This window comes from Moschus berezovskii, chromosome 1 (genome assembly GCF_049115385.1).
Source record: "Moschus berezovskii isolate FMDL1 chromosome 1, NW_MosBer_1.0, whole genome shotgun sequence".
In the NCBI taxonomy this organism is placed as follows: Eukaryota; Metazoa; Chordata; class Mammalia; order Artiodactyla; family Moschidae; genus Moschus; species Moschus berezovskii.
Window position 1 is genome coordinate 19,883,645 of NC_142460.1, and position 24,441 is coordinate 19,908,085.

Consider the following 24,441-nt stretch of genomic DNA (forward strand, 5'->3'; position numbering starts at 1 on the left):
ATTATTTTATGAAAATCTTATAACTAAGAAATATGATTATATCATGCTGGAAGCATGTATTTATGAATCATATATAATTTAGTACACTTTTCTCTTGTATTAAGGAAAAAGGCAAGATACTAAATTATACAGATTGTGAGTCCTTATATGTGATAAAAACAAAAGCAAAATAAAGAGCATTATTGAGTGCTAGTCGGTCAGAAAATTGTTCTCTATCTTGTTCATTTTTCCAAACAGCCTGTAAAGTAGGTGCTAGTATAATACTCACAGATAACAACACTGAAACACAGAGAAATCATATAATTGGGTCAAGGTCAATGAAAGGACTGGGATTCAAGCCTGGGCAGTTCAGGCTACTCTCTGAAAAATATAATGGGAGACAACACACTAAAATATTGACAATGGCTGCCCTCAGGTGGTCCAAAAGAGGGCAATTACATTCCTTCTACTTTTCTGCATTTTAACAAGTTTTTTGTAATGATGATAAAACTGCACTCATCATTAAAATTAGTGACTTTTAATGTAAATTAATGACTTAATAATTATATAATTACAATAATTAAATAGATATATAGTTCATATGTATATAATATATAACATAATATAGATTATATTATATATAATAGATATATAATTATAATAATTATAATAGAATGAGCAGAAAAACACCTTAATTGACCATAGGGCCCCATTACTGCAACCCGAAAACTCCAACCATGCTCCGACTGCAAACTCTCTTCCTTACAGAAAAGAAAAATGACCAGTCCAAGTTCAATGCATGAAACAGGGCACTCAAAGCCAGTGCACTGGGACAATCCAGAGGGATGAGATGGGGAGGCAGGTGGGAGGGGGGTTCGGGATGGGGGACACATGTACACTCATGACTGATTCATGTCAATGTAGGGCAAAACTACCACAATATTGTAAAGGAATTAGCCTCCAAATAAAATGAACTAATTAATTTAAAAAATAAACTTATAAAAAGTAGTGTTCTATTTATGGGGAAAATGGGTTGAAAATAGGTTGTTTTTATGAAAGCAGAGAAACTAGCTAAAGCTAGGGTTGGGTTCTCAGTTTCAATGTCACACTTTACTCAAACACCAGTTCTATTTTTAGGTCTGCTTCTCAGCTAATTACTCTGCCCTTGTCACCCTGTTTATTTAACTTATATGCAGAGTACATCATGAGGAACGCTGGGCTGGAAGAAGCACAAGCTGGAATCAAGATTGCTGGGAGAAATATCAATAACCTCAGATATGCAGATGACACCACCCTTATGGCAGAAAGTGAAGAGGAACTAAAAAGCCTTTTGATGAAAGTGAAAGAGGAGAGTGAAAAGTTTGGCTTGAAGCTCAACATTCAGAAAACTAAGATCATGGCATCTGGTCCCATCACTTCATGGGAAATAGATGGGGAAACAGTGGAAACAGTGTCAAACTTTATTTTGGGGGGCTCCGAAATCACTGCAGATGCTGATTGCAGCCAGGAAATTAAAAGACGCTTACTCCTTTGAAGGAAAGTTATGACCAACCTAGATAGCATATTAAAAAGCAGAGCCATTACTTTGCCAACCAAGGTCCGTCTAGTCAAGGCTATGGTTTTTCCTGTGGTCACGTATGGATGTGAGAGTTGGACTGTGAAGAAAGCTGATCGCCAAAGAATTGATGCTTTTGAACTGTGGTGCTGGAGAAGACTCTTGAGAGTTCCTTGGACTGCAAGGAGATCCAACCAGTCCATTCTAAAGGAGATCAATCCTGAGTGTTCATTGGAAGGACTGATGCTAAAGCTGAAACTCCAATACTTTGGCCACCTCATGCGACGAGTTGACTCACTGGAAAAGACTCTGATGCTGGAAGGGATTGGGGGTGGGAGGAGACGGGGACGACGGAGAATGAGATGGCTGGATGGCATCACCGACTCTATGGACATGAGTTTGAGTGAACTCCGGGAGTTGGTGATGGACAAGGAGGCCTGGTGTGCTGTGATCCATGGGGTCACAAAGAGTCGGACACGACTGAGCGACTGATCTGAACTGACCCAGAAGGAAGTATTTAATCACCAGGACCTCACGCGTCCACACAAACCAAGGGGGTCAATGTTGTACTCAGGAAAGATGGGGTGGACTGGGGATTGCGGTCTGCAAGAGCAGTCACGGTCGAAGTATTAGGCGTGTAGGGTCCGCTGCTTGAGCTGCAAAGCTGCATATACAGCCTATACACAAAGAGTGCAAGGCCCTGTGCTTGATAACGCACTTCGGCGTGGTAGGAAGAAAGAGTAAACGTGCTAATTACGCTAGTGATGAATGTGAAATAGAACAAATGCCACCCTACTTATCTAAATGGAAAGTTAAAAGTAGGGGCAATAACTCTATTCTCCAGGCTGCTGCTGCTGCTGCTAAGTCGCTTCAGCCGTGTCCGACTCTGTGCGACCCCATAGACGGCAGCCCACCAGGCTCCCCCGTCCCTGGGATTCTCCAGGCAAGAACACTGGAGTAGGTTGCCATTTCCTTCTCCAATGTGTGAAAGTGAAGTCGCTCAGTCGTGTCCGACCCCTAGCGACCCCACGGACTGCAGCCTACCAGGCTCCTCTGTCCATGGGATTTTCCAGGCAAGAGTACTGGAGTGGGGTGCCATTGCCTTCTCCTATTCTACACTAAGGACCACTAACTCAACAATCTCATTTCCAGGTGCTATCCGAGCCCTCTAGCTCCCACCCCACCAGCTCTGAGGACCACTCGCTTCTGAGGACTACAACTCCCAGCCTGAAGGAGATACCCACGCATGCGGCATGACGACATACGCCTACATTTCCCAGCAGGCCGAGCGGCTACGCTGACGCACGCGTGCGCTGTCGGTCTCTCTCGTCGAGTCGGCTTTGACCTACAGCCGCCAGGAGAAGATGGCTGCGCTAGCAGTGTCTGGGCTGTCCCAGCAGGTGAGAGGAGGGAGGTCCTGAAAGCCAGCGGGAAGAGCCCTCGTGGAGTGACCAGCACTAGACCCCCAAGTCCCACAGTCCCAGGCCACACCTGGGGAGCGTAGCGGCCTTTCAAGGTCGTGCGGCCGGAAGAGTGGGGGAGACGCTGGGCGGCCCTGTTTCCCCCCACCCCTCCTTTCTCCGGGCGGCGCGCGGGACACAGTGGACGCTGGGCGCTCGTTTCTGACCTTGGCGTCCTCCGAGCACAGCCCCGGGAAGCAGCTGGTTGAGAGACCCAGGAGAAGGGGGAGTCTATGTTTGTCGTTGTGATTAAACGACTACTGGTATTACTGGGTCAACACTAATACTAAAGAATATTTGTGAAACGTGTTTCACATTTTTATGAAGAAACTGAGGTTGGAAGGTTTAAATGAGTGGTTTTTGACTGAGTAAGGTAGAACTGAGATTCGAACCCAGAGTCACAGAAAACTTGTGCTCTTTATGTTATGCGATGTTTTATATATATCACAACACCTTGCAGCTTCCGTAAGTTTTCCCAAGTGTTATATAAAGTCTTTTAACACTCTCAGCCGTATAGTACACTCTAGAATTATTTGAAGGTGACCTATAATCTCTGGATTCCAACTCTTGATAGACAAGATACTATTTCAACAATGTCAAGGTTAGTGTCTTGGTAGGCAAAATACTGGAGCCTGTTCTCTCATAAAACTGTTGGGGTAGCCAGAGAATTCATCTTTATCTTCAAATAGCTGTCGGAGTCTCTCGCAGATAATGCCTGGAATCCTCCCACTTGTTATTGGACTCATGCTCCAGGGCGGTAACATAAATGCTGAAAATCTTGTCAGTTTTTTTTTTTTTTTTTTTAGGACTTATTTCCTAGAACTTGGGCTTCCCTGGTGGCTCAGTGGTAAAGAACCCACCTGCCAATGCAGGAGACATGGGTCCCATTCCTGGGTGGGGAAGATCCCCTGGAAAAATGAATGGCTACCCACTCCAGTATTCTCGCAGCAGGGGTATCCAAGGGACAGAGGAGTCTGGTGGCCTACAGTCCATGGGGTCACAGAAGAGTCACACACAACTGAGCAACTAAACATTTTCTCAAATTTAGTATTTCCTCTCCCATACTCTTGTGCCAGCCTCATAGTGGGAAGGCAGTTTTCCCACGCAGCGTGGAATGACTCTTCAGTGGGGAAATTTACTCCTGGGTGATGAAAAGCTGCTCAGCCTCATATAATCTATGTGACGATATAAGGAAACATAAGAAGTGAATCATTTACTATTTTTTACTCTCAGTAATCTCATTCAGTCTTTCTCTTTTTGCGTTAAAGGTGCGATGCTTCAGTACATCTGTGGTCAGGCCATTTGCCAAGCTTGTGAGGGTATGTCAGCTTATTTTTCTGCAATTGTAAAGCAAATGTATGTGGTTTCAGACAACAGTACACTTAGGCATGGATTTTGTACATTTAACACTTAAATCTTTCTGCATGATTTGTGGTTCCCCAGATATGCTGGGGAGTGGGGGGACTGGGGAACGTAATAGTGGTGAATGCCTGCCATGGAACAGGCCCACGAAAAAACCTTTAAGTTGGAGAGTTTAACACAGTAAACAGTAATGGGAGGTAACCAGTCTCCCCCTTTTACAAAAGAGGAGGGGTTATTCAGCTTAGTCTTTGAGCTGGACAGAAACTGAATCTTGCTCATTAAAATCCTAAGCTTTTCCAGTACAATCACACAGTACCACTAAGCATATGTAGTCATACATTGTTGATAATGTGGTTTAAAAAGCCTATGGTTCACTGTAAAAAATAATTCAAGCATCAGGCACTCAGTAAATTGCTAAAGGGCTCCATTAAACTGAACATTTATGGAGATACTCTGTAAAGGAAATTTGCAGTACTGCTATGAAATGTATAAAATTATGCTTGTATATGTCTCATAAACACCTGTTTTACTGGCTCTAACATGTTCAAAACTGCTTTCTATCAGTGTTTAACACCTAAACTTGGAACTAAGTAGTTACTGAGTTCAAAGGAATCCTAAGTTTATCTCAAAATTAGCACAGTTGAATTTTCTGCAGAGTGAAAAGGGATTTTAGACACCGTGTTTCTAAACCCGTCATTTTAAGAAAAGGATTGAAAGCTCATAGATGGGGTGACATGGCCAAGAAAACATCCCTTATTTGTTTGAGAACTATCATTCAGTGTAGCATTTTATAATAATTTTAAAATTATAAATATTTCTGTTCTTGATACCATGATATTGTCTTAACTGATTTTCCTTTTCTCTTCTTTCCCTACTCCACCGTTGTTTTTTTTTTTAAAGCCACCTGTTCAGATATATGGTATCGAAGGTCGCTATGCCACAGCTCTTTATTCTGCTGCATCTAAACAGAATAAACTGGAGCAAGTAGAAAAGGAATTGTTGAGAGTAGGAGTAAGTAGCTTTCCTGTTCATTACTTGTTAAGTTCTCATTGTATATTTTAGATCTTTGACTGCATCCTTAATAAAGTATATCCAAAGAGAAAAAGAATTGCAAAAGAAGGAAAAGAAAACATTTCCTATAATTATGTTGATAGTTACAATACTGGGTAAAATTGCTCTGAAACTATTTATAATAGGTACATGTAAGAATATTAACATAGGAACTGAGATTTGGGGCTCAAGAGAAGAAATAGAAAATCTAAATTTAAGGAACAACTGCCATTTCAAAGGAGGGTTAAAAATTACCTTGAGAATTTATGTTTGTATTTCTCGGTATTTCCAAAATAGGCTTTGGGGTATATTATGATCTTGTTTCACTGGGGATTTAGTTTCCTTTTGGAGTCTTTTCCTCAGCGTCAGTTGTTATTTTATTCCCAAGATGTGAGGGCCCGTGAGCAGAGCCCACTGGACAGCACATTAGTGCAGGTGCCTGAGCTGCAGGATGGCAAAAGAGAACCAGCGAAGGAAGACCAGGAGACTGCAGGGGAAGCTGATTTTTTATTTTTTTTGTAAACATGAAGAGTACATGGACTGAATTAACAGAAGCCTGTGGTGTGGCTTAAACAGGAGAATCGCCACTGCAGGTTCCCTGAGTCAGCTAATAGTTAACACGTTGCTCCAGGTTTTGTCGCTTCCCCTTCTCTTTTTACTTTCTAGTCGCCACCTCAAGTTTGTTTTTGTTTGTGCGTTTTTAATCTTAGAAGGGGGAAAACCCTCACAGACTAGCTGTATGGAACAATACTTAAGCATCTTGTGCATTGTTTCATTTTGAGCTTTTGTCCTAACGCTCAGTAACTCTAGCTCTGTATCCCTCCCTCTGTCCAGTTACCTAGTGCGCTTGATCTTCGTTGGTACCATCACCTGTTAGGATCCTCACAGACCCAGCAGCCTGACTTGGAGATACTTCTGGGCTGGGGTAGCTGGAGACAACAGGGTCGCACAGGCTTTTGGGGAGGTGAAGGTTCCTGACCTCTACTGTCGCACACACTCATCATAAACCTGTGGTGTTCACAAGCGAGAACAGGGCCTGGCTTGTGGGCCTTAGAATGGGGTTTAATTAAAACTGGAGTCCATTAAGCTGTGGAGGCATACAGAGGAGGCAACCTTAAGACTCTTTATGAAACAAAATCAGCCATTTTTCAGCACCAAGAGGAAAACGTGATACTGCTGCGGTGTTGCTAATGATCCATGGATGATGCCGCAGAAACACACCTGAAACCGGGATAGCTCCAACTCCAGAATGCTTGTCGTTTGTAGAAGCTAGCCGTTTGTATGGGAAAACCTTGTTTTGGGGGGGTCACTTGGGTTGAAGTTTTAACATTAGATGGCAGTGTAGGCACGTAGCTAAGATCAGAGGCAGAAATTGTCCAGGATCCCAGGAGAGGGGTTGATCAAAAGGTTAGTGGAGGTATGTGACCGAGAGATGCCCACATGGAAGCAGCAGTTGGTTTGCTGGAGCTCTGGCCTGGCGCTGAGGGGAGCAGGGTGCTGGAAGCTGCCCGTGGTCCCGGACCTGACGTTTGTGATGCAGTATGACGGAGACAGAGTCGTCTCTCTTGTGGTGGTGGCACTCTGATTATTTTGGCCATTTTTCCTCCCAGGTCCAACTGCCCTGGAAGCACCAGAGTTCCCACCCATAGGTGGGTTGGTTTTCCCGAGCTCTGAGCAGCTGGCCAGAATTCAGATCAGCCTGAGAGGGAGAGGCCCCTCCAAGGGAAAGGCCGAGGGTCTGTCTGCACTCCGTGCATCTCGTTAGGTCTGCGTTGTCTGTGGTCTACACTGGCATCCTCTTAGCAGGGGAAAAGCCAGAGTAAAACCCGTAGTAGATACATTACAATATGCCACAGACCGAGTCTCATGGCTGCTTAGTTTTTTAAAAATAATCTATCCTAAAAAGCAAAAATAAACTTCATTAGAACGGTCTTAAATATTTTCACAAAATACCGTATCCTGTGTAAAATCATGTGTGGTGCATTCTTAAAGGCAAAAATTTATTTGACTAAACTTTTCTAATTTTATTCGTGAAATACATGATTCATCAGAAAGTGTGTGTACAGCAGCTGGGATCATTTATGTTCTAAAGAGTCTAAGAAATTATCTTTGGTCCTTTTAGCAAATCTTGAAGGAACCCAAAATGGCTGCTTCTCTTATGAATCCCTATGTAAAGCGTTCAGTTAAAGTGAAAAGCCTAAATGACATGACGGCAAAGGAGAAATTCTCTCCTCTCACGTCCAACCTGATTAGTAAGTATTAGCTCTTTTATTGAAGTCTCTGAAAATTCTGCTTCTGAAACTGTGATCCCTGGACCAGGAACACCAGCCTTTGGCAGTGTAGAATCTCAGCCTTACCCCAACCTGCTGAATCAGAATCTTCACTGGCTTCTGGAGTGAGTTACTTGCACATATAGTTTGAGGAGTACTGTCTGAAGGATATCAGGATGCAGGAATGTCTCAATGCGTAGTTTCACCCCATGGAGGAGGCCAGTGGGATTCCTGCCAAGAAAGTGGTTTATAGCCAGTGGCTGTGTGTTTGTCCTTAAAGACATTTGCATTCTTTGGTACATTTGAATTGTTTTTCAAATCCCTTGATCACTCAGAATCCAAAGAAAATATGTAGTGAATATAAGATAGTGTGTTAATTTGGGGATTTGTGGCATAAACCTGAAAATCAGATTTCAAGCTGCAATGAAGAAATCTATTGCAGATTCATTTAAGACACACACCCCTTTAAAAATTTAAGTCCTCATTTGTGCAGTCTTTTTTTAAAAAAAAAATTTGAATATTCTTTTTAGATAACAGGTTGCAGCTTCTCCATCCACATTCTTAACTGACATTGAATATAGTATTTTAAGACCTCAATTTGCGTTTGAGGTGAATATACTGCTTCATGAATATGATTTAAGTGAAAAATGTTCTCTTTCCCAGATTTGCTTGCTGAAAATGGTCGCTTGAATAATACCCCTGCCGTGATTTCCGCATTTTCTACCATGATGAGTGTCCACCGGGGAGAAGTACCATGCACAGTTACCACTGCATCTGTAAGTAATGAGTTGTTGCCAGTGCATTTGTCTTGACTTTCTATTTTGTAGAACAAAAAGAAAAAGGCTAAAATCAAGAAATCGGGGGGAGCCTGGCATGCTGCAGTCCATGGGGTCGCAAAGAGTCGGACACAACTGAGCAACTGAACTGACTTGTCAGTTGGGAGGTCTCTTCATTTATACCAGCCTCTGTGAACATGGCAACCCACTCCAGTACTCTTGCCTGGAAAATCCCATAGTCAGAGGAGCCTGGTAGGCCACAGTCCATGGGGTCACAGAGAGTCGGACACAATTGAGCGACTTCACTTCACTTCTGTGAACCTCTGCTTTGCAAGGCCGGGCAGGTGTCTCCCTGGTGCTTCCCTAATCAGCGGTTATTCGTAAAGACTATAGGTTGTGTTAAAATGTGTCAGGAAATACTGGTCTATATTCCAGTACAGGTTTGAATTATTTTTTAAACATCATGCCAAGTAGTTTACTGAAATGTAATCTGTTAATCTTTTGTGGTGATGAAGCAGAGCATATAAGGCGAATGGGCCCCATTGGTCTTAGGAACTTGCTGAAGTAGAGTATAATAATAGTCACCGTTTATTGAAACACAATATGCTGGGCACTTAATAATTTTTTTACTTAATGTCAAAGGTCTGCGTGAAGCAGAAGTGTTGTTACCCTAGTTTTACTAATTTTACCAAAGCCCAGGGAAAGTAAGTTGCTTGCTGGAGGCCACAGGAGGTGGAGCTGGGATTTGAACCACAGTCCTATCTCCCAGTAGTTCCTTGAGGGGCACTACCTCCCTGGAATTATTTTCATTGTTGTCCAGTGTACAGTGGAGTACATTGCATTTCCATTGTATTCTGTTTGCACTGTAGTTCATTGTAGGAGAACAGTCCTTGGGGCTTAGTTATCTACCGAGCATGGTTGAGTTACTTGGGGTATGCAGCACCTGATCTTACCTAGATGAGTGTTTCTAGTGCTTAAGAGATTCTAACTCTCCAAAAGAGCATAACCGATGATGCTCTTGTGAGGCAGGGCTTTGCACGCCCCGAGACCAGCACTGGTGAGTGACTCTTGGGGTGCGACTCCAGTATGGGTCCCCAGATACTGAACACAGGAATTCACATGGCCTGTCTTGGTGAATTGTTCCCAAAGGGAGATTTTTCTTTCTACTGTAGTAACTTTTGTTTTACTTTGTCTGAATTTAAGGATGTTTTGTCCTTTTTTAGCCTTTAGATGAAGCCACTCTTACTGAATTGAAAACGGTCCTGAAGAGCTTCCTAAGTAAAGGCCAGGTTTTGAAATTGGAAGTTAAGGTAGGTTTTTAATTGTGTACAGTACATTTCCTCGGGTTATTTGGCACTTAAAATGGCTATAGAATGTGGAAAGTGAGAGCAGATTATGTAAAACTTTGCCTATAGTAGAACCTTTATGTTTATTTTCAACATAGATGATTACTGAATCCATTCACAATTTGACTTCTTTTTCCAGATGTAATTATTACATGTTACAATTCTATAGCACATGGACTTTTCAGAGCACTTTCTTTATCTTGCTTTTTCATTAATGAAATATCAGAGTATTTTCACATTTCCAATCTATTTTCTTTCCTAGATTGATCCATCAATCATGGGTGGAATGATTGTCCGTATTGGAGAGAAATACGTTGATATGTCTGCAAAAACCAAGATTCAGAAGCTGAGCAGAGCAATGCGGGAGATTCTGTAAAAGTGTTGATTTTCTAAAAGTGAGAATTCTTAAACTTGGAGCAACAATAAAATGCTTCCTGAACAGGATACACTATGTTTACTGTCTTTTAAAGTGGAAATACAGGGAGCCTTATTTTTTATATCTTTCTCTCAGTATCCCCTTAAAGGTTAAAATGCCCTTTGAAATTTAGTTTGTGTCAATTATTCTTAGAAACTGGAAGCTTGTAGATCCCTTAGGAAAAAATAGCCTTCGTAGCAGGCACTGTTAAGTGCTTCACCTGTCTGACCTCATCCCTCTGTCTCTGAGCCCAGAGCCTGGGCAGGGGCTGAGCCTGCAGGTGAAGCTGAGGTCGTCACCTCTTGAGTTTTTTTGCTGTTGGTTTCATCTCGAGTCAGAACTGGAAGTGGCCTTAGCCCACGCTAGTCAAACGCCGGCCGCTCCTCCTGCCCTGCTGCGTCATGCTTCTTACAACCTCTGCGGCATGTGGGCCGCGCCCCCAAGGCCCATGTCAGCCACGTGCCCGGGCTGCTTAGCGCCCTCCAAACGGCCGGTTTGTGCTCACCCGAGTATTCTAACAAGTCTGTATGTACAGCCTGTGTGTTCTGCCTTGAGCCAAAAGTGATCTGTCCTGCTGTCCACTCTCCATGTAATTCTAAGTTTAGAGGCGGTGATGTCTATAAAAGCTTCCAGAGAAATTCTGGCCAAAAACACATCTCTCTTCTGGAATCAAGAGAACCTAATTAAAAGCAGTGAATGCTATCACTGGGGCAGAGGTCCAGATGAGAGCTGTGCACTCAGCAGGCGGCAGGTTTTGTCAGCTCGCCGGGCGCCACAGCCCCTGGAGTGTCCTCTGAACCAAGGATGGCCGGGAATGTCAGCCCAGGGTAGAGTCAGGATTTCTCCCCTCTTGGGAGCACCAGTTCCAGTGGAAGGTGCGCTGATGGTTAGAAGTCACTGCTGTTTGGTCGAGCTGCCCGTTGTGTGTGTGTGAGTTGCTCAGTCGTGTCCGACTTGACCCCATGGACTGTAGTCTGCCAGGCTCCTCAGCCCATGCAGTTTTCCAGGCAAGAATCCCGGAGTGGGTTGCCATTTCCTCCTCCAGGGGATCTTTCCCACCCAGGGATTAAACCCAGGTCTCCAGCTTGCAGGTGGATTCTTGACCATCCAATTGGTTCTGCCAGTTAAGGCCTTCCCAGCCAGGTTGGGGGAACCAAGCACACAGCAAACCTTCCTGCTTCTCTGAGGGTTAACAGTCACCCTGAAATTGGCAGAAGGTAATATCCCAGGAGACAAGCTGGTACACACTCAGCCACTGCACTTCAGGTCATAGGACGTCCTGACAGGACTAGAAGGCTTGTGGCCCCAAAAACGTGTTTCTCCAAGACTGAAAGTGATCTTGCCAGGAGTAACGAGCACCCTACAGAACGTTCAGCAGGAGGCTCCGTAAGGGGATATGACACGCCACCCGCAGTGTGTCCCTGACTCCTCTCTGCAGCAGTAGGCATGAGGGTAAAGGACACGTCTTAGAGCCATCTGGGGGGTGCACATGCAGGCTCTGCTGTTTAAACCCCTGAAGCCTGCTTTCGCAGGTCGGCTTCCACCCCCGTACGTGGAAGAAGCCGTAACGTCCACTTGCTGAGTAGCTGCTGCAAGAGTGAAGCGAGGTCATGACAAGCTCTGTACTGGGTCTTCCAGATGTAAAGATGTCAGTGAAGAGTGTTGGTCACGGGCCTGACAGCCTCTGACTTCTCTGGGCCATCTGACCCCAGGGATTGACTAACTGGCTTCACACAGCACCTGACAGGAAGTAGGCACTTGACTAGAATCGCCTGCCAAAATCTCCCATCTTCAAGGACCTGTTCAGAAATCCTGGTTTCTAATGGACCACAGGGACTCTTATCAGTCCCCCAGGAAAAGCTCCCCATAAAATGCCCTTAATTTTGACCTAATACCCCCAAATTGAAGGCTGCTCTGCAGTTTCCAAGACTGCTTCATGTTATATCTTATTTAAGCTTCGGACGGCTCAGACAGGAAAGAATCTGCCTGCAAGGCAGGAGATGCAAGTTTGATTCCTGGGTCAGGAAGATCCCCTGGAGAAGGAAATGGCAGTCCATTCTAGTATTCTTGCCTGGAGAATCCCACGGACAGAAGCCTGGTGATCTCATGGAGATCACCAAGAGTCGGACATGACTGAGTGACTTAACAGCCTTGTGGTCCAAGCGAGACAGACCTCACTCTGCAAGTGAGGGGAGAGATGGAGATCTGCTCAGGGTCCCTGCCCCCAGCCTCCCCTGTTTTGTTTGTTCCTGCTTGCCCCTGGCCACTCCCTGGCACGTGGTGCGCCTGCACTGGAGCCAACAGGCAGCGCTAACCTCAGGTGAATCTCTGGCCCCCCTCACACTTTGTCCCTAAGATACTGTCGATTCATCCTCTAAGCCAGGCCAGCTCTACCCTGCGCTTGCCCCCCTACTGGCCTCAGCAGAAAGAGCGCTGTCTGGACAGCAGCCACCTCAGGTGCCCATTCGTCAAGTGTTCGGAATGCGAACAAATTCCCTTCCCAGAGCCACCCGTCCATGGGCAGATGGCATGTGCCATCTAGGAAGTCCTCCAGGGTACTGAGGGGCCCAGGGCCACTCCCTGCACCTTGGGCAGGGACCAGTGTGCCCTCCACCTGCCATGGCATCTCGCCTTCCCGGCTGTCATGGTGCTGAAACGAACTTCCTCCTGGCAAAGCAGCTCCACTGTCAGCAGGTGCAATGGACAGAGACACCACTGCAGGCCTCTCGGTCCTCTCCCAGGAGCCGGGAGGGCTCAGGCTGGCGTGCGGCCCCAGGATCCAGTCACCTCACTGCGGACATTTGCCACCTTCCCTGGCAATCCCTGATGCTGGAGCTACTAAGTTCCGGCAGATGAAATGAGAGGAAAAGTGTCCCTTCCCAACTGGCCTCACGAGGACCGGGCTCGCAGTTCCCTTTCCCTCTCGCTAGATGTGGACGCAGTGGAAAGTGAAGCTTTTACCTCTTTACTTCAAGGTAAAAGTCAAATGATTGCAAGGCCCTGCCAGGCCAGACCTCAGACCTCTGGGCTGTTAACAAGAGGGAAAAGAACCCTACCACTAACACCACGGGAGGGTGGTCTCTAAAGGCTCAGCAGCTGCGCCTGTAAGGCAGCCAACACTCCTGGTTCCCCAGGACCATCTGCCTTCCTCCCGGCTTGCCTCCTGATGGGCGTCGCACACTGCACACCTGACGCAAACCACAAGCTTTGAAGACATGTATCAACTGATGAAATATCTTTGCTGGTAATACTGCCCGATTCAGAATCCAACTCAACAACCTCCTTGTTGATTAAGCACATAGAAACGGGGGGAGGGAAGTGATGAAACGCTTCAAAACACTGCCTTGTGTGGTCATCAGAGATGAACCCAGAGATCTGTGTACAGTGATAGTATTCATGGCACTTTTTTTATCTAGATAAAAATTTTAAAGCAGCCTCAACACGTAACCATTCAGGATTCTTTTTTAAAATTAGTGTAAACTGGAATATATTCAAGCAATGAGATACTATGCAGTTCTTAAAAATCAAGATGTTAAAAAACAGACAGATGACAGATACAGCTGTATAGTGGAGAAGGAAATGGCAATCCACTCCATTCTTGCCTGGAGAATCCCATGGACAAAGGAGCCTGGCAGGCCACAGTCCATGGGGTCACAAAGAGTCGGACATGACTTAGTGACTAAACAACAAAACAGTCTGCTCAGAAAGGAAGTGGGGCAGAAAGAACCCAAAGCAATCCATTGTAACAAGGTTGGTTTTTCTCCTTTTATTCATGAACCATGTGAATTTAAACCGTACAGGTCAAAATGACCAAAGAATTGTTTGGAAGAGATTGTTCTTTTTAGATTCCAGATACACAGAAATAGCCATCTGTATTGATGTTGCTACTGGTTTAAAGAAAACAAAACTCAGTTACCATAATCTTGATCAATCAAATTTAACATTTCTTACATAATAAGGTGCCAAAGGAATCCTCAGAGAGCAAACCTAACCTCAGCTTCTTTTAAACAGAAAAGAAACCTAATGTCTTGGCCCTGCTTCATCAAACCTTAGACAAATACAGAATTCTACAATTTATAATAGTGTCTAGTAATTTTTGGAACTCCATTGACATTACACACCAAACAATACAGTCTCCCTTTGATGGGAAATGAAACAGTACCGTTATTTGGCAACAGAAGTATATTACAGTCAACAGGGTGTATGTCAGGGAGGTGGAGTGGCTCATCCCACCCCCCGGGCAGGGCTGTGAGGGGAGCAACATGCCCCCAGCACTGTGACCCATCTGCTGCTGGAAACACAAGGGACTCGTGTCAGGACCGATACAGTCTTTTCTAAATAGGTGAAGGCTAACTGCAATGGCTTGCAAGTGGTCACTGCTGAGCAGGACCGCACGTTCTCTGGCTTTTCTTGACCCCAGACTTTTTTGGAACAAGCAGGACCCAAGGGGTGGTTGACTGGCTGACTCATCACCACTTACAGCCCTCGTGCCACACCAGCCACGAGGGCTTGGTGCCAAGGAAGGAGGTCAGGACTTACTCTGTGTGGGCCGATGGGAGCTTATCCACTTCTGCTGGCTAGCTTTAGATGGCCTTCCCAGGCCACCGTGGACAAAGAGGTCCCTAAACAGCTGCATGTTTGGAAATGAAGTCACTCACATCCACCCAGACAGTTCCTCAAGGTGATTTTCAGATCACTCCTATGATAACAGATTCCACGAAGCTCCCAGAAATCACAGCTCCCTGCGTCACCTGAACCCTGAAATTCCAGGAGGTCACTTACACGCCAGCATTTGCCAATTTCAGGTGTATCAAAAAAGGACTTGGCCTGTTGGCTGACAGCATTGGTAAGCATACAGCTCATTGAAAGAGATGGAAACCTGAGGCGCATGTCCCCATACTTCTTTCGAGCCAGGGCCCTCTGCGCGCCAAACACAGCCATCCGTGTGCGACTCCCGCGGCTCACCAGGGACTTGGCTGCTGTCACTGCTCCATCATTACCAGCCCGGCGAGCGAGGCTGACCTCACAGGACTGCCTCCTCCTGAAAGGACCTCTAAACGCACCTCTCGGGGGTTTGCATCTTGAGTTTCATAGGATTTTGCATTGTATCCATCCCTAGGTGGCCTGTGGGGACATTTCCGGTGGCAAGGGATAAGAAGGCTGTGCCCGAGAAGCAGCCTGGACCTCTGACCCTTTTCTGGGACAGGGAAAAGAGGAAGACCTCTTGCCTTGAGGTCTCCATCATGGACACAAGCAGCTAGAAGGCTGCTCTGTGCTGCCTGTCCTGTGTGCCGGGAACAGCTTGACCCAGAAAGCCCCAAACTTCATCCTTCACCCCACACAGGAGAGCCACAGTGGGGATAGTGAGGATGCCTCCAGGTAAGTAAAATGCAAACACCAAAGGGATGCGCTGAATCTATTCAGAAAGAGAACTGCAAAGGGTGACCCGGAAGTCAGGACATTCGGAACTTTCTAGAAGGACGGTTGGCTCCACCCAAGATTCCTGTCCCATCCTCCAGAACCCATGGACGCTTCCAGAGCACATCACTCAGATCTGATGGGAACCAGACTCTCAAGCCTTCTATCCTTCCTGACATAAGCACCTTCCCAAACAAGTTACTTCACATTTTCTTTGCCCCTCCAAAATGACTTCTTTGAATTTCTAACATATGCAACTCTGGTTTTCTTTTTAATATATGAAATTTAGTTGGGTTGAACCCAAGTAATCTGATTAAGCACTCTCTACTCTTGGAATAGGTTTTTTAACCTTTTGCTATAGTTTTATGCACTTAAATTAGATTCCTAAAATACTCTCATATACATACAGAAAAATAATCTCTCAATGACAAATCACATTTTACAATAACAAGTTAATTATTTATAACTACAGAATCTGCATTAGTTTATGCAACACTGAATAGCATAACCTCTTACACACCATATGTACAGTGAGTCACAGACGTTCCCACAAACTTACAGCAGAGATTTCTGGACAAACCATTGAAAGAGCATAACTTTTTCACTTCACATAGTGGAATTCTGCATTTTTCTTAGCTGAGAACTGTATAAAATGCAGAAAACCAGGAGCTGAGGACTGCTTATCGTACACAGGACATTCTGTTGCAGACCCTCGTCTGTATACAGGTATTTACACACATGCTGGCCACCTATGGATGTGAAGGTATACGCTGATGTAGCTAAGGCAGCAGGACATGAGTTACGAGATCGCCAGCTTCTCTATCTAGGTAGGACTATGAAGAAAGGTAGAAGAAAGGGCCCAAAGGGTACAGATCTCAGCCTGCTTGGGCTTCAGCAAAGAAGATCTGAAGTTGGTTTTACAGTTTAAAGACACCTGGGCTATTGGCAATGTATGTTTTAAATGTATGTGTTAAAATAAACATTATTACCAAAGATCTGACTAGAATATCTACTGTCCAATAGTGAATATTTACCAGACAACATTTTAAGGATGTTGATTTGTAAAATGTACAACAAAATGTTCATTCGTGAAAACTAACACTGATACAATATTAATTAAATGCCTCTAGTAAACACTTTCTGAACTTTCAGTAGTCTGGACGATTGCAATACAAGTAGAAACAAGGCTGTAATTTGTTATTTCATTCCAAATGACACAACCAAACCCATGCAAGATGAATTTGATATCTCTATTCAACTTTCTGTCAGTATTTTTACTTAGCAAACTTTATAATCCCAGACAGAATCGGGAAACATAGACAGGATTATTGCTCTGTGTAGGTAGAGGTGAAACTGACTCGCAAAGGTCAAGCAAAGGTTTTGGAGTATCCTGCTGAGCGCTAGAAAGTGCTAGGGAAAGAAAGCAAGAACAAGCACACAGCGGGAGGGGCGACTCCCCTGTCAGCTGCCTTCCCGGCACAGCACTTGGTCTTCTAGAACCTGAGGCTACTCACACAGTGGGGTCTCTCCGTCAGTCCACTTCTCCACAGTTCTCCACAACCTGCCAGGGAGACTTTGCAAAGTAAGAAGCAGAAGGCGAAGCCCCGCCTGCTTCAGAAACCAATTGAAAAGACAGTGTGACCAGCGCCGGCTTCGTGGGCGTCAGATCTGTGCAGTCACGGGGGACCCTGTGCTTAGGAGGGCCGCCTCCTGGTTTCATTCTCTGCTGTCATCACCTTGAAATTCTTCACAATTCTGAACAAGGGGCCTCACTGTTTCATTTTGCACTCAGCCCACGAATTAGGCAGCAGGTCCTGACCTTGACTGCAGGAAGAGTCAGACCCACCTGTTCACATATCCACTCGTTCCCCATGTGTACACGCAAGCACACACACCCCGCACATGCGCACACACGCACACCATGCAATGATCCGCATTGCCCCCCTCAGCTCCTTGACATCTGAAATCCCAAATGTCATAGTCTCCACCTAGAACTCTGCGATCCAGTCTAAACAGAGGGGACCTGACTTCTCCAACCCCTTGTTGGGGTCAGGGTGACTCCTCCCGGTGAAGCCGCCCGAGTCGGCCCAGCAGTAGAGGGAACACCTCCAACTTAACACCTGAGGCCCCTGCAGGGCTGAATCTCAAAGGGGCCTTCACCAAAGCAGATGCAGAAAAAGCATTAGGGCTGAGGACCCCTTATGACCCCAACCCCAGCAATAGAGAAAGGCAAGGTGTCACCGCAGGAGTGCTGGCTTCGAATCCCAGGCTCACCGCTAAGCTCCCTCCCCCACCACCCTGCTCAGACCCAGCAGGTTCCTTCCGATTTGCACAAGAGCAATGCCCCGGGAGCTGCAGTAGGTGGAGCCAACGCCCTGAGATCCGCCAGTGGGACCCGCTAGTTTCCAACTCGGGGGAGCGCGTCGCCTAGCGATGACAGTGGGTAGAACGGCAGGGACTGGCTCCTCAACCAGACGAGGCAAAACCGCCATCCCCCTGCCTCTGGTTCCTGCATCACCCTCTCTGCCCCAGGCTCCCATTCTGTTTAGACAGAGAAACAGGAGGAAATCAGGGCTTTGAGTATGAGAGGGAAAATGCAAAGGAAAATAGCGTTAGAAACAGCCGCACAGGAATGTTTTTCTTTTTCAGTGAAAAAAGTACAAAACCAGAGTTCCTAGAAGAAAAATATGCATTCTTTCCACTGCATAAAAAGAAACCCTGGTTACTGGGTAAGTTCTCAGTAAATATCAGAGAGAAGTGCTCGATTATTTTCAAGGCTGACCACATACGCCCACTTCTGAACAGGTTTATTTGGTGGGCTTTGAATCCTAAAATATTCACACATTTCTGATGATTTTAACAATATAGGCTGGTATAGAAAGTAGAACAAAATCCTTTTAAAAAATGACTCACAAAACACCCTGACATATACTAGGGGCAAATTTACCCTGAAATATGACAACCACACATAGTGTTGAAAAAAATTATTATGTGGGTGTTATCTGGTTCCCCGAGGCCAGATTAAAGAGGGTTCCTTTCATTGCAGGAACTAATTGAAACTGTATGTCACTGAAATAATTTTGGGAGGTGGAGGTGAGTTTTTACAAGCACTGGGTGTTATTCAAATGACTTAAAATTAGATCTACAATGAGGCTGTGAAAGCCACAAAGGCAGACCCCCTCCTCACCACCTCCCAGCCCCTTGGATGGTGGTCAGACCCAGGAAAGGGGACTCCCTGAATAAACAATGTATTATTAGCATTACTGACGGTGTTACCAAGAGGTCACAACCCAGGGATAAGACTTTCCAGCTGCTGGCATCTGGGTTTTAATACTCCCAAGATAGAGTGCTGTTAGAGGTTTTCTATCTTTCATGCAGAATGAATTTTCCAGGCTTATTAGGAATAGATTTTGGCTCCCAAAGGTAGCAGATTATGTACCTTAGTTGAGTCTGGAGACCTCCGAAGATATTCCTGGATCTGACACAATGCAGGGTGAGGAAGTGAAAGTTCTAGAATGTTCCTTTCCTCTAGCTCAAAGAAATGGCTGCTTTCCAAGTGCAATAAACATCCCAACCATACTGACACAATAAAGCAAGTGCACCTGGAGCAGGCAGACCCCTCGCTAAGCTCACACTGACTTCAAGTCTGAAGCGACCCTGCCACCTCGAAAGCATGCAGGTGTCCATTTCTCCATGCTAGTGTGCGCTGTAAAGCTCATCTCCAACCCCAGAGAAGGGAAAATACAGTGAATTGACACAGAATGAAAATCTACTTGCTATTCCCAAAGGAAATTCTTCAAACTGTTACATGCACAAAACATTCTTTCTGTGAACCAAAAAAGCCCAACCAACTAGGGAAAAACCATCTGGAGTAGAGACAGAAGTCTTTCTGCTCATCAAAGTACAAGCAGGTGGTGCTAGCAGTAAAGAATCTGCTGTACTGCAGGAGACACAGGTTCGATCCCTGGGTCAGGAAGATCCCCTGGAGAAGGGAATGGCTACCCACTCCACTATTCTTGTCTGGAAAATTCCAAGGACAGAGAAGCCTGGTGGGCTACAGTCCATGGGGTCACAAAGAGTCAGACATGACTGAGCGACTTTCACTTTCACAGTATTGGCAAAACTCTAAAAGAGACTCCCAGGTCTCCTTCCAGATAAAACCAGAAGCATTTCCCTCACTCCCTTGCTTTGTTCTCCAGCCCCACTGGATTCTAGAACGCCCCTGCTCTGCTGTCGTCAGTGGCTTCATGCTTGCACCAGTCAACTCCTGGAGAGACAGGAGTTTGGGGTACCAGGTCACCAAGACAATGCAAGTGGTAATTTACTCATTTTCGGATGGATTTTTTTCCCGTTAAATTCAATAGTACTAACCAGCTGAAATGAGTTACTTTCCTAGACTTTGGTCATGCTTAAATTGTTCCAAATGCAAAGAGCAGAAATAATTCCCCTTTTAACATGAACACTCCTTGGAAGCATAGCTCTCTCCTCTGCCATCAGAGGTCAGGGACGTGTAGGATGCCTGATCCCAGTCTCTCAAGCACATCTGGCGACCCCGGCCTAGAAAGATCTGTGTGTGCGCATGTGTGAGTGTGTGTGTGTGAGGCCAGCCCTGGATCTGAATGAACCACATCCTCAGGCTCTGGGCGGTCACAGTTGCTCTGGTTCCAGGAGACATGTTGCCACCTGCCTGCCAGGAAGACCCTGCCCCAGACGGACTGAGAGAGCTGGTTGACAAAGGAGGCCCAGCCAAGGGCTCCTGTCCTCAGGGCACGGCTCCGTTAGCAGTTCCCTTGCTGGGCTTAGACGAGGTCAGGGTGTCTCAGAGAAGGAGGAAACTTGGGATGTCTGGAGGGCTGGAGTCAACGCCAGAAGGCAGTGGCCAGGGGAAACCCTGTGTGTGGAAAGCAAACAGCTAGGACACGGAAGGTTATTAGCAAGGGACGTTTCATCTCTATGAAATACAGCCCTGGCTGCCGTCTCAAAGAATTGGGGACTCCAGGCATCATCCATGTTCCTGAGTCACATCTGGATCTGACAGCCAGCCTATCTCATCTGTAAGGAGGATCAGTCACCTTACAAATCACCCTGGTGAGTACAAGGGCTCTCATCCAGAACCGCTGCCCTGGAGGAGCATTGCAAGGGTGCTCAGTACAGTCACCTGGGAGAAAAGACTAGCATGTTTCTTCTTCATGCAACGTTAATTCTGATAACGGGACTCTGCATGGGTGGGTGAGCTGGTGGACCTAAAAAGGCAACAAGACGTTTGTCACTGAGCATACCACATCCACCCTGCATGAACACTGATGCCCAACATTCACACGCAAAGAAAGCCAGTGAAGAAAAGAAAGGAAGAAAGGGATTGCACTGGTGACCCAATATGATCCGTGTACACAGGTAAGCATCGTCACGGGTCCTCCATGGAGACACTGAACAAACTGTATTGGGTATAGACATAGGAAAGTGTGGCTGGTAGGTCCATTCACAGGTTTCATTTAAAACGGTTTCCTAACAGCATCGAAACATACATATACTCCTTAAGTATCTGAACCACGCTTGCTGCTGGAAAGTGGTGAATGAATGCATGCTTGAAGTTGAACTTGGTCTCTAAGGTCTTCAGCTGAGAGTTACTAACTAAAGGGTAGATCTGCTTGTTTCAAAAAATACTTATGTCTGTTGTTCTTGATACAAAAGTCTACACTGTCTTTAATAAATAAATAATAAAGTATATCTTAAAAGTATGAAATGTAAACTTTGTTGCCCTTTCTGACACACACATTTTAAAAATTGCTTGGATGATGACAGAGCTCTTATGGGAAAGGATGACCTGGCATATTCGGTTCCCAGCAAAGTGGGTAGTTCACTATCTTTTTTTTTTTCCTCTTTTTTGGCCACACCCAGTGGCAAGCAGGATCTTAGTTTCCCAACCAGGGCTGGGACCTGCACCCCCAGGAGTAGAAGCGCAGTCTTAACCACTGGAACCACCAGGGAAGTGCCAGTGATATCTTTAGAACGCATTGCTACAATCCTAATCAAATTCTAAGGACCTGCAATCAAGGAGAACACCGTCTCACCCAGGAAAGCTAGATTCCAGGACTGAGAGAACATGCAATGAACATTTTATGAAAAAACAACAAGCTGGGATTATGGGAGCATTAACATGCAAACAAAGTGCGAGCCACGCTTGTCGTGAGCAAATCAAGTTCTTACCTAGTCAACCAGCCTATCTCCTGGCATTTAAGGAGAAAAACTCAAAGAACTCAAACTGGTATTACTCAGCCACAAAAAGGAACGAAACTGTGGCCGTCTGCAGAGACGTGGATGGACCTAGAGACTGTCAGAGTGAAGTCAGAGAGAGAAACACAAGTATCATGTATTAACATATATATGTGACATCTAGAAAAGTGGCATTGGTGACCTTATGTGACAAAGACGCAGAGAGCAGATGGGTGGGCACCCAGGGAGGCGGCGGCGGGGGACTGGGGGACTGGGATTGACATATATATACACACTACCATGGATGAGGTGGGTAACCTATGAGAGCCTACTGTACACCGCAAGGAACTCCACTCAGAGCTCTGCGGTGACCTAAATGGGAAGGAAATCCAGAGAAGAGGGGACATATGAATATGCAGGGGTGACTGACTTTGTTGTACAGCAGAAACTGACACTGCAGTGTAAACCAACTATACTCCACTAACATTTAAAAAATAAAAAAGAACTCAGACCGAACTTGGCACATGGTCCTATGCTCCTGATTCTGGCAACACGCCATGTGTCCTTCCGTTACAGAGAGGTCGACTGTGTACGGTGAGCTTCGGGAAGGAGTCTCAGGTCTCCTTCCCTGGAACCGAGGGGCTTGCCCACTCCTAGCATCTCTCCCCCACCACAGTAATAGATTTCCTCCGCAGATTGTCAGTTTTCCTTTGCACACCTTGGGGACACCTTTGGGAGGAACGTACCAAAGACACGTGCGGAAATTGCCTATGACAAGCAGGCAGGAAGAGGCTCAGAGCTGGTCACCAGCAACCACTCTTGTCCTGAAACACAGGACCTCCAAGCGGAAAGGGACTGTCCAGCAGGGCTGGAGATGGGGATCCAATAACATCGTCAACAGCCTTTCAGGTGAGCTACAGCAACCTAGTCCCGCAGAGTATAACTAGGTAGACAACCTCCCTTAACCATCTTCCGGGGGTGCTGGAAACCAGAATCAGGCCACCTGATAGTAGCCAGTGATAGTTTTCACTGACAGCTACCAGTAAAAAGACCTGGCGGAGACTGGAAAAACCCTAACAACACGCCTGCTGGAATCTTCCATGGATTAGACCAGCATCTGATCGGAAGACCATCTCCCCAAGCGATCAGACCCAGGGCAGCATTTCCAATGAGGTCCCAGTGGGGAAATGAGATTCTGAAGCAATGACATGACCAGCGGGATCATTTCTAAACACACCAAGGACTAGGCATCCTGGAGGGCCTGCTTGGAGGCTGGTGGAGGTAAGAAACAGGAGGGTACCATGAGTTCTCCAAAAATACAGACATTGCATTTATGAACCTATTTTACAGTAACCAGACTCAAGCCTCAGGCCCAGAGATGGGCCGGACACCCCACCAAACGTAGTTGGGGGATGATGGGACTTAAAAGACTCTAGAAGCCATGATGAGCCCCGCAGTGAGGACAAAGGAAAACATGGGAAATGATTTAGGGGGAAGGATTGTCGAGAACTAGTCCCAGAAGCTTGGAGGGGCGTCTTCTCTGCCCTGTTGCCCTGTGGCTGAACACCAAACGCCGGTCCTCAAAAAGCCATGCTGTTTCCAGACAGGCAGCATCTGCTGCCTCGGGCTGGGGTTCTGCCAAGCATGCCCTGGGTGGGCTCCCTACGGCTCATCGAACAACTGCAGGTCCAAGCGGACCACGATCTCTCCCGTGGGAACTTCGTGCAGCAGGAGACACTTCGTAACTGGACCTTTGGAGCCCTGGTCCTTCTTGATGTCGGCTACGCGGATCTCCGTCCGACCCAAAAAATCTGAAAGGACAGACACACAGGCGCTCCTCAGACAGGATTCTTTCTCATCAGGGCAGGTACCTGGCATATTGTGAGTGTCCCAGTGAGATGTTACCCTCTCTCTTCTTCAAAAGGGAGTTAGTTTCTTAGAATCCAGGGACTACAGTGACAGCATAATTTTAAAATGGAATGAAAACAAAAAGGTACTGGGCTGGGGATGAAGAAGAGTCTAGAAGAAACTCAAAATACAGATTTTTTTCCTTGCACCCAGGGGGCCCCTAAAGGGCCGGGAGCTTACTGGGAGGCAACGCAAAACCGGATATCATATCCACTGCACAATTTGCAATGTATATGAAATTTAAAGAAATCTCCCAGAAGAAAGTCATCTGTTTCTTTTTTCTCTCTCTTCACTTATTTATTTGGTGGGGAGGAGGTAACAGCACAGGAGCTGCAGGCTTCCAGCCATGCTCCCAGGACAATCTCAACACCACTATTTTTTTTTTTTTGGCTACACCATGCAGCATGTGGGATATTTGTTCCCCAACCAGGGGTCAAATCCACACCCCCTGCATTTGAAGCCCAGACTCTTAACCACTGGACCTCCAGGGAAGTCCTTCAATACCACTTTTCATCAAATATTGAGTGTCAGGGACTTCCTGGGTGGTCTCGTGGTTAGGGTGCAGAGCTCCCACTGTAGAAGATCTTTTGTCTGAAACTAAGCTCCTGCATGCTGCATGGCAGGATCAAAAAAAATTATATATATATATATACAGAGAGAGAGAGAGTCAGTAATGGACATGAGAATGT

The 24,441-nt window shown here is 46.0% G+C and overlaps 2 protein-coding genes across 7 annotated transcripts in view; one reads left to right on the plus strand and one right to left on the minus strand.

Annotated features, from left to right (window-relative positions):
• Positions 1-2,826: 2,826 nt before the first annotated feature.
• ATP5PO (ATP synthase peripheral stalk subunit OSCP) lies at positions 2,827-10,242 on the plus strand. The gene is made up of 7 exons (XM_055420942.1): positions 2,827-2,934; positions 4,263-4,313; positions 5,257-5,367; positions 7,529-7,658; positions 8,340-8,452; positions 9,676-9,762; positions 10,061-10,242. The coding sequence occupies exons 1-7, from the start codon at positions 2,899-2,901 to the stop codon at positions 10,172-10,174; spliced, it is 642 nt and encodes a 213-aa protein (XP_055276917.1). The 5' UTR covers positions 2,827-2,898; the 3' UTR covers positions 10,175-10,242.
• A 3,731-nt stretch (positions 10,243-13,973) lies between these two features.
• The window catches only part of ITSN1 (intersectin 1), a 256,074-nt gene continuing 245,606 nt past the window's right edge, over positions 13,974-24,441 (minus strand). For all 6 annotated transcript variants that reach the window (XM_088835638.1, XM_088835656.1, XM_088835648.1 and 3 more), the window contains one exon: positions 13,974-23,655. In XM_088835638.1, coding sequence (XP_088691764.1) covers positions 23,507-23,655 — 149 coding nt within the window. In that variant the 3' untranslated portion in view covers positions 13,974-23,506. The remainder of the gene's footprint in view (positions 23,656-24,441) is intronic.